At 43.5% G+C, this 10,859-nt stretch overlaps 1 protein-coding gene across 1 annotated transcript; it reads left to right on the top strand.

The window, feature by feature from the left end:
- The first annotated feature begins 6,761 nt into the window (after positions 1–6,761).
- On the top strand, positions 6,762–10,610 carry LOC134056390 (protein NYNRIN-like). The gene has a single exon (XM_062513156.1). It carries the CDS (start codon positions 7,169–7,171, stop codon positions 10,385–10,387), a length of 3,219 nt encoding a protein of 1,072 aa, XP_062369140.1. The 5' UTR covers positions 6,762–7,168; the 3' UTR covers positions 10,388–10,610.
- Positions 10,611–10,859: the final 249 nt, after the last annotated feature.

Here is a 10,859-nt window from a genome sequence, read left to right as displayed (position 1 = left end):
GAGTCAGTGTGTGTGACAAACACTTATAACAAATTGGTGCCGTGACTCGGATAAGGGCAACCCGGTGGGAGACCTCCACCAGGGAGGCGCCCCGCTTTTAGCGGCCTTGGTGCTGCGTCCACTCTCCTGGACCCTTACCGACGAACCCTAAATTGGTAACAAGCAAAGGAAAACCGGTAACCCCATAATCTTTGTGCACGAAGCCCCGGGCGAAGACGCGGGAAGCGTAAGTATATTTGGGAATCCGCTCGGTTGGGGTTGGGTATCCCAGGACACAGCAAATGAGACGCCCAATGTGGGCTAAGTGAGTGCGGACCTCTGAGTAGTGCGGTTCCCAAATCCCGTGAGGGACTGGGCCACAAAAAGAGGGAAACGTGTGTGTGAGTGTTTGCTGGTGTTCTGGAAGATGGGACAGGGGAAAAGCAAGCCCTCTGATCCCATGGGTAAGGGGACCCCAGTAAAGCTCCCCCAGATACCCCCTGACAGTCCGTTAGGGATGATGATTAAATATTGGAATGATTATCCTTCTAGGAAAGGGAAGGATAAGGTCAAAATGATACATTATTGTATGGAGGTGTGGGGAGGGAAACAGATCCGTGGAGATAATCTGTTTTGGCCAGTATTCGGAAGTTCCGAAGATTGGATTTGCCAGGCATTAAATATTTATGTAAACTCTAAAGAACCTTTTTGCCTGGAAGAAAGTGAATATGCTGCCCTTTGGATAGTGGGAGAAACTAGGACTGGATTGTTTGCCCTAAACACCTGGGGAGAGAAAAAGAAATCTAAACGATCCGAGTAGGTCCCGACTGCTCCCCCCCCGCCATACATATCTCCTCCTCTCCCAGTTCCCCCACCTCCCCAGGCACAAGTCCTGGAGTCAGATCATGAAGAAGAATCCGGGGAACGAGAATTAGGGAACCACGAGTTAAGATCCGAAGATGACCGAAGGATCACTCGCAGCCAGTCTAGGAGGGATAGAGAAGGTCCAACCCTGTATCCATTAAGAGAAGTGGGCCTGGGGATGATCCCTAATCCAAATGCTGGACAACAGGGGCAGCCTGCCCAAATACCGGGCATAGGCTATGTAGAAGTGCCCCTTAATTCTGGAGATGTTAGAGAATTCAAGAAGGAGATGGGACATTTGCTAGAAGATCCCCTTGGGGTGGCGGAAAGGGTTGATCAATTTTTGGGTCCCAATATATATACGTGGGATGAAATGCAGTCTATCATAGGAATTTTGTTCTCTTCTGAGGAAAGGAGAATGATCAGAACAGCGGGAATGAGGGTGTGGGACAGGGACCACCAGGCAGGTCCCCAAGCTGATGTGAAATGGCCATTGCAACGCCCCAACTGGGATAAGCAAAATCCACAGCACCAAGCCCATATGGCAGACTTAAGAACTATCCTAATCCAAGGAATCCGGGAATCTGTCCCTCGGGGACAAAATGTAAATAAAGCCTTCTGTGAAAGCCAAAAGAAAGATGAAGACCCTACTGAATTCTTAGAGTGGCTCTGAAGGTTATTTCAGCTGTATTCCGGAGTGAACCCTGATACTCCAGAAGGTCAAGTGTTATTAAAAACTCAATTTGTAGCAAAATCTTGGCCTGACATCAGGAAAAAGTTAAGAGAAAATTGAGGATTGGCATGATCGTGGTTTAGACGAATTGTTGCGGGAAGCGCAGAAGGTATGTCCGGAGAGAGGAAGAAGGACACAAAAAGCAGGCTATAGTAATGATGGCAGTAGTACATGAGGGGCAACAGGTAACAACTAGTCGATTCTCCTCGAAGGCAGGCCCTCCTAGAACCAGAAATGTGCCTAGAGAAAAGGAGGGTACCCAGGGGCCTTGTTATTATTGTGGAAAGAGAGGGCATTTTCGGAGAGATTGTCAGAAAAGGATTGCAGATGAGAAAGAATTTAAGGAAGATTAGGGGGGTCAGGGGCTCTATTTGCTGGGGACCCGAGAAAGATCAGAGCCACTGGTAAAGCTGAAAGTAGGTCCCCAGCAACAGGAAATTGAGTTTTTAATTGACACTGGAGCAGAAAGGTCCACAGTACAAAGCCTCCCTTTAGGATGTAAAATATCAAAAGAAAGAATCCAAGTTGTGGGAGCGAAGGGAGAACGTTTTAGCGTACCTGTGATTAAAGATGTAGCTTTTGAAAGCAGCTCAAAATTGGGTTTAGGAACCCTCCTGTTGGTAGCTGAAGCAGATTACAATCTTTTAGGAAGAGATCTTATGGTAGAATTAGGAATTGAAATTAGTATAGAAAATAAACGATTAACAGTAAAATTATGTCCATTGCGAGTAGAGGATGAACAGGAAATAAACCCAGAAGTTTGGTATACCCCCGACACTGTGGGTCGATTGGAGATAGAACCGTTTGAAGTGACATTGAAAGACCCTGACATTCCAGTAAAGATTAAACAATATCCAATTTCAGATGAAGGGAAAATGGGGATAAAACCCGAAGTTGAAAGACTTCTAAAACAAGGATTGTTGGAACCCTGCATGTTCCCTTTTAATACACCCATTCTCCCTGTTAAGAAACCTGATGGGAAATACCGGTTAGTACATGATTTACGGGAAATTAATAAAAGAACCGTGGAACGATTTCCCGTAGTAGCAAAACCTTACACCCTGTTGAGTCAATTAGGACCTGATAATCAATGGTATAGTGTAATAGATTTAAAAGATGCTTTTTGGGCGTGCCCCTTGAAAGAGAATTGTAGGGATTATTTTGCATTTGAGTGGGAAGACCCAGATACTCATAGAAAACAACAGCTTCGCTGGACAGTTCTTCCTCAAGGATTTACCGAGTCCCCCAGTTTGTTCGGCCAAGCACTTGAACAATTACTAAGTGATTATAAGTTAGGAGAAGGGGCCGTGTTGATTCAATATGTGGATGACTTGTTGATTGCTGGCAAGGAGGAATGGGTGGTAAGGCAAGAGAGCATAAAGCTGTTGAACTTCCTTAGTTTAAAAGGACTGAAGGTATCAAAATCTAAACTCCAATTCGTAGAAGAAGAAGTAAAATACCTGGGATACAGGCTGAAGCAAGGAATGAAAAAGATAGATCCGGATAGGATGAAAGGGATCTTATCTATGCCAAGGCCACAAACAAAATGAGAGGTGAGGCAATTACTGGGATTATTTGGATATTGTAGACAATGGATTGAGGGGTTTAGTGGGAAAGTAATATTTTTATATGAAAAATTAACCAAGACTGGTTTACTTAAGTGGAATCAGTTAGATGAAGACAAATTACAAATTCTCAAGACAGAGTTGGTAAATGCACCTGTATTAAGCCTCCCGGATTTAAAAAGGCCTTTTTATCTCTTTGTAAACACAACGGAGGGAACAGCATATGGGGTGTTAGCCCAGGATTGGGCTGGTAGTAAAAAGCCTGTGGCCTACCTATCTAAATTACTAGATCCGGTATCAAGGGGTTGGCCAACATGTTTGCAGTCGATAGTGGCTGCTGCTCTGTTAGTAGAAGAAGCTGTAAAAATCACTTTTGGGGGAGAGTTGCATGTTTTGTCTCCTCACAACATAAGGGGGGTCCTCCAACAGAAAGCAGACAAATGGATAACTGATGCTCGGCTTTTAAAATATGAAGGGATCCTTATATCTTCTCCTAAATTGAGCTTAGAGACTACCTCTCTCCAAAATCCCGCCCAATTTTTATATGGGGAACCGAGTGAAAACTTAAAGCATGATTGTTTAAGGGTAATAGAAGAACAAACAAAAATCAGACCAGACCTTGAAGAGGAAGAATTAGAATATGGGGAAAAACTGTTTGTGGATGGGTCTTCCCAAGTAGTTGAAGGAAGGAGAAAATCTGGTTATGCAGTAATTAATGGAAAGACCCTAGAGGTGATAGAATCAGGACCACTAAATTCTGTGTGGTCAGCGCAGGCTTGTGAATTGTATGCTGTATGGCGAGCATTGAAATTATTGAGAGGAAAAGCAGGAACAATCTTTACAGACTCAAAATATGCTTATGGGGTGGTGCATACCTTTGGAAAAATTTGAGAAGAGAGAGGTTTAATTAATTCCCAGGGAAAAGGATTAATTCATGAAGATTTAGTAAGGAAAGTTTTACAGGCTCTAAGGTGGCCCACTGAAATAGCTGTGGTCCATGTAAAAGGGCACCAGACTGGAGTAAACAATCGAGTGAGGGGAAATAACATAGCAGATCACGAAGCAAAGGCCACAGCCCTCAGGGTATTAAAAGAAAAGGCTGCAGGAGTTAAGAGAAATTGCTCCTTTTGTGAAAAAGATTTAAACAAATTACCTTGTATGCTTTGCTGGGAAGATTCCAAAATAGATAAGATAGAATGTGTCTGTTTGAACCCCACTAAGACGCATTGTTATTATCATGGGCCAATTCAAATACTCACATTCACTGAGAGAGAACAACAGAAAGTGAATGAAATGGTGGTAGTGACAAAAGGAAATAAATGAGAATTGCCAGATGGTCACGAAGTGTAATGAGAAATTAACCTTTATGTTCACTGTTAATCAAAGGAATAAAATGTAAATAAATATGTAACTGCAGATCTGCGTGTACAGATCTACGTGTATAGTCCATTCACGTCACTAACAAAGAACCACAGGGAACAAATACTGCCATAACAATTAACCATAACTTATCTTAAGAACATTGTAGCCCAGGGTCAAGGGAAGAACATAGAAAGGACCGAAGAAGATTTTCATAGGTCTTCCTCACCGACCATCAGGAGGAAGGGCTGTGTGCATGCGCAGAAGACACCGGAAGAATGACTCGACAAAGACTGTGAGCATGCGCAGAAGAAACCGGAAGAGCGACTCGACGGAAACTACGGATGCTTAAAAGGGGGGGTCATAACCACACGCGGTGCGGCAGTTGGTGGAGCGGTGATTCCCCTGTCGCCCAGCGCTGCAACTTTGCTTCCTTAGCTTTAATAATAAACTAGATAACTAATTGGCCTATATAGCCTGTTGTGCTCATTTATGACAATTTGGTGCCGTGACTCGGATCGGTGATAAGTGGTGATTCTCCGTTCGCGGGGGGGGCGCCCCACCAGTCTGGTGGCCCCCGGGGCTGGGGAAGTTGCCCTAATCCCGACCGACGAACTCAGAGGAAGAGAAGGAAGCAAAGAGGATTTGAGGGCCCAGGTACCCCTTAAAAGTCTTGTGCACGAGGTCCGGACGAAGACGCAGGACGCGTAAGTATTTCGGAAACCGTCTGGGCTGGGTTGGGATCCCGGAGTGTGGCAAATTGTGTGTATGAGTGAGAGGGGAACTGGCAGCCAGATTCCCCAAGTGAGTGCGGACCCTTAGTAGTGCGGTTCCCATAGACCCGCGAGGGCTTGGGCCACGAACCTGGGGAAGCGAGTGTTTTACATAAAGTGTGATTGAAGGCACTCCGGAAGTATGGGGCAGGGGAAGAGTAAGATTCCTGCAGAAGTAAAGCTTCCTCCCGTGCCTAGAGATAGTCCTTTAGGATTTTTACTGGACAATTGGGAACATTTTCCTGATACGGGAGGGAAGGACAAAGCTAAGATGATACATTACTGTGTAGAAGTTTGGGGTGGAAAAGAAATCTCTAAAAATGTGTTTTGGCCTGTATTTGGGTCATCAGAAGATTGGATTAAGCAAAAATTGAATATTTGGGTAAATACTAAAAAGCCAACCTCCGATGAGGAGCGGGAGTATGCGAAGGTCTGGGTGGGTCGCCCCGAGATATTTATTTTTAAACTCACAGAGAAGTCGCAAGATAATAAGAAGAAAAAGAAAGAGAACAAGCTGGAGGAAACCCTCATTGCCCCTCCTCCGTATATACCACCTCCATTGCCTCCCGAGGTCCCGGGGGCAGCGATAGGTCCTAACGCACCCCTAGAGGAAGATTCAGACTCAGATCATTCAGGTTATGCAGGACCAATTACTCGAAGTAAGACCCGGAAGGGACTATATCCCTTAAGAGAGATGCCTATGGGGGGACAACAAGGAGGGATAGGGTTTATATCAGTGCCCCTTAGCTCTGGAGATGTAAGAGAGTTCAAAAAGGAGATGGGACATTTGTTAGAAGATCCGCTAGGAGTTGCGGAAAGGGTAGATCAGTTTTTAGGTCCCAATATGTACACCTGGGACGAGATGCAATCCATATTGAATATCTTGTTTACAGCCGAGGAAAAGAACATGATAAGGAGGGAGGGCATGCGTATATGGGATGCTCAGCATGCCCAGGGACCAGCAGCTGATATTAAATGGCCTCTCCAAAACCCCAATTGGGATCATCAGGACCAGGCTCATAGAGCTCACATGCAGGATTTAAGAACTATAATTATTCAAGGGATCAGGGAATCTGTACCAAGGGGTCAAAATATTAACAGAGCCTTTAACGAGAGGCAGAGAAAGGATGAAACCCCTACTGAATGGTTAGAAAGGCTGCGAAAAAAACTTCCAACTCTACTCGGGAATGGACCCGGATGGTCAAATGGGGCAGGCGGTATTGAAAGTGCATTTTGTTTCGAAATCTTGGGAAAATATTAGGAAAAAAATACAAAAGATAGAGGATTGGCAAGATAGAGGGCTGGATGAGTTATTGAGAGAAGCACAGAAAGTGTACGTGCGGAGGGAAGAAGAAAGTCATAAGAGGCAGGTCAGAATGATGGTGGCTGCGATACGTGAAAGCAAGGAACAGGACAGGAATACAAGGCGGTTCCAGAGAGAACCGAAGTGGAAGATAAGGCAATCACCCGAAGGAGAAGGTAGGGAGAGACAAAACTTAAAGGTATGCTTTTATTGTGGAAAGAAGGGACATTTCAAGAGGGAATGTCGTGTCCGAATCCGGGATGAAAAAGAATTTAAGGAAGATTAGAGGGGTCAGGGGCTCTACCTCTTGGGGACCCGGAAACATCAAAAGGAGCCCTTGATAAAACTGAAAGTGGGTCCTTATAGCCAGGAAATCACTTTTCTGGTTGACACCGGAGCAGAGAGATCAACGCTCCAAATTTTACCTAAAGGATGTGTCCTGTCCAAGGACACCGCAACAGTAGTTGGAGCAAAAGGGGAACCATTTGAAGTAAAGATAATAAAAGAAGTAATAATAGAATCAAAATCTAAAATAGGAATAGGAGACTTCTTGTTAGTCTCGGAGTCAGAGTATAATTTACTAGGCAGAGATATGATTGTTGAGCTAGGTATTCAGATAGAGGTGGTAGAGAAAGAAATGAAGATTCGGCTTTGCCCTCTTAGAGAGGAGGACGAGAAGGCAATAAACCCTGAAGTATGGTATAACCCCGGAAGTGTGGGACAGCTAAGTATCACCCCCTTTAAAGTCAAAATAAAAAACCCCGAAATTCCTGTAAGGATAAAACAGTATCCTATGTCTCTGGAGGGCAGGAGAGGGCTAAAACCCGAAATAGATCGACTTTTAAGTCGAGGACTACTGGAACCCTGCATGTCGCCATTCAATACGCCGATACTCCCAATAAAAAAGGCTGATGGGTCATATCGCCTAGTACATGACCTGCGAGAAATAAACAAGAGGACTATAGCTAGATTCCCAGTAGTAGCAAACCCATATACACTATTGAGCAAACTAAGCCCAAGTGATCTGTGGTACAGTGTAATAGACTTAAAAGATGCCTTCTGGGCTTGCCCTCTTGATGAATCCAGTAGAGATTATTTTGCCTTTGAGTGGGAAGACCCGGACACAGGGAGAAAACAACAGCTTAGATGGACAGTATTGCCCCAAGGGTTTACGGAATCCCCAAATCTGTTTGGACAGGCACTAGAGCAAATTTTAGCAGACTATCAGACAAATCCCGAAGTAACTCTAGTACAATATGTTGATGACTTGTTGCTAGCAGGAAAAGCAGAAGAAAAAGTGCGAAGAGAAAGCATAAAGCTCCTAAATTTCTTGGGACTCAAGGGTCTGAAAGTCTCAAGAGCTAAGCTACAATTTGTAGAGGAAGAAGTAAAATATTTAGGACATTATCTAAAGAGAGGTGAAAAGAAAATAGACCCAGAGAGGATTCAGGCTATATTATCACTGCCTATACCTAAAAACAAAAGGCAGATTCGACAAATTTTAGGTCTTACTGGGTATTGTAGACAATGGATCGAAAATTATAGTAATAAAGCTAGATTTCTATATCAAAAACTAACCCAAGAGGGGTTGATGAAGTGGACTCAAGAAGACACTGATAAGTTCAAAGAATTAAAAGAGAGTTTAGTACATGCTCCAGTCTTAAGTCTTCCAGACTTAAAAAGACCATTCTTTTTGTTTGTGAATATAGAAGAAGGAGTTGCGTTTGGAGTACTTGCCCAGGACTGGGCAGGAAAGAAGAAACCTGTAGCTTATCTATCAAAAATTTTAGACCCTGTAAGTAGAGGCTGGCCCACATGCTTACAGATATTAGCCGGATGTGCCTTATTGGTAGAAGAAGCTAGAAAAATCACTTTTAATAGCAATCTAAAGGTATTATCTCCTCACAATATTCGAAGCGTAATGCAACAAAAAGCAGATAAATGGATATCGGATACTAGGCTCCTAAAGTATGAAGGAATCTTATTAGAAGCACCAAGTTTTACCCTGGAGACCACCACTTTACAAAACCCAGCTGCCTTCCTGTATGGGGAAGTAGAACAGGGACCCCTGATTCATGACTGCTTAGCCACCATAGAGGAACAAACAAAAATTAGGCCCGATTTAGAGGAAGAAGAATTAGACACAGGAGAAAAATTGTTCGTAGATGGATCCTCCCGGGTGGTGAGAGGAGAAAGAAAATCTGGATACGCTATTATAGGGGGAACAGATCTACGAGTAATAGAATCAGGAGCCTTAGACAAGTCATGGTCAGCCCAAGCGTGTGAATTATACGCTATACTCCGAGCCTTGACTCTCTTAAAGGGAAAAGAAGGAACCATATATACAGACTCCAAATATGGGTTCGGAGTAATACATACCTTTGGGAAATTATGGGAAGAAAGGGGACTAATAAATTCACAGGGAAAAGGCCTAGTTCACCAAAAACTTATAACAGAAGTGTTGCAGGCCTTAAGGGGACCAAAAAGAATAGCAGTGGTACACCTAAAAGGACACCAAGCAGGAATAGACTTTAAAAGCAGGGGAAACAATGCTGCTGACCAAGAAGCAAAACGGGCCGCAGTGAGAGAGATGGTTTTACAAGAGAAACCACAATCTAGGGGGGCACCGGAAGAAGATATAGAACTGATATTTACTAGTGAAGAAAAAGAAAGGTTAAGGAAAATGGGGATAAAAGAAAATAACGGAAAGTGGGTAACTGAAGATGGACGAGAAGTATTGCCCAAAGCAGTAGCCCAGAGAGTGCTTTATAAATTACACCAGAGCACACATTGGGGGGCTCAGGGGCTAGCTGATCATTTTGCCACAAAATATATAAGTATTGGACTACACGATATGGCCAAATACATTACTAAAAACTGCCCCACCTGCTTACGAGTCAATCGTAGTAATTTAAGAAAATTACCTCAAGGAGGGCGACCATTGGCTAAAAGACCATTCGCAAATTTGCAAATAGACTTTACAGAACTCCCCAAAGTGGGGCGAACTAGGTATCTTTTGGTGATAGTAGATCACCTTACCCACTACGTGGAGGCATTCCCAACTAGCAGGGAAACAGCCCGGACAGTAGTGAAAATCCTGCTCGAGGAAATAGTGCCCAGGTACGGAGTACCTGAAACTATTGACTCAGATAAAGGTCCGCACTTTACATCAAAAATAACACAAGAACTAGCGGAAGCACTTGGAATAAAATGGGAGAAGCATACTCCTTACCACCCACAAAGCTCAGGAAGGGTAGAAAGGATGAATGGAGAAATAAAAAAACAATTGACCAAATTGGTATTAGAAACCAAATTATCATGGGTAAAGTGCGTTCCACTAGCCTTGCTCAATATTCGGACCCAGCCAAGGGCAGATGTGGGAATATCCCCGTTTGAAATGCTATACGGAATGCCATACAACCTAGAAAAAGTACAAACCAACCCCAATATTAGTGATTTACATCTTAATAAATACCTGGCCGTATTAATGAAGTTCAAAAAGCAATTATGGGAAAAGGGAATGTGGGCTCAGAGACCACCTTTAGATCTTGTATTACATCAGGTACAACCCGGAGATTGGGTTCTAATCCGAAGCTGGAAAGAAAACCCGCTGACTCCAAAGTGGGAAGGACCGTATCTCGTACTGCTTACTACGGATACTGCCGTACGAACAACAGAAAAAGGATGGACCCACGCCAGTCGAATAAAAGGACCAGTAGATCCCTCTAAATTCTCTGAAGAACATAACACTCACTGGAAAGCAGAACCGACTAGTGATTTAAAGCTTGTCTTAAAAAGAAGTACAACTTGATAAATGGACACAAGAGACATTTAGGTGGGGAATAACTGAACATTGCAAAAAGAGTTAATTGAAACCTCAAAACTTGCTCAGCAGCCATATTATAAACCTATTAGATTAGAATGTAATAGACAATTGTATAATGGAAATAGTTATGCAAAGCATAATACCATTAGAGTAAGGGGTAGTCGGTTAGACTGCCAGTGTTATCCATTTGCATGCTTTGTTGCAGGATCTGCAAAGAACTGTGGTGAGTCCACTGCCAGTGGGGGAGGGCTCCTAGAAGTGTATGTCAACCCTGCTGGGAAAACAGCGTGAGTCGACTGCTTTAACCCTACACCAAAAATTAATCCTAATCTACATTGCTATCACCCTAACAAACCTCCAGGACCGTTTAACACAGATATTGTGTTGGTAAAGTGTCGTAAGCAAGTAAAGCAAGTTAGGTGTAACATTCCACCGCTGAAAAAAAAAACCAAAATTA

The sequence above is a fragment of the Cinclus cinclus genome, chromosome Z (genome assembly GCF_963662255.1).
Source record: "Cinclus cinclus chromosome Z, bCinCin1.1, whole genome shotgun sequence".
NCBI classification, from domain to species: Eukaryota; Metazoa; Chordata; class Aves; order Passeriformes; family Cinclidae; genus Cinclus; species Cinclus cinclus.
The sequence above is the reverse complement of the archived record's forward strand: the minus strand, read 5'-3'. Positions and strand labels throughout refer to the sequence as shown.

Coding starts and splice junctions, on each gene's coding strand:
- LOC134056390 (XM_062513156.1), top strand. CDS start 7,169: ATGATTGTTGAGCTAGGTATTCAGATAGAGGTGGTAGAGAAAGAAATG.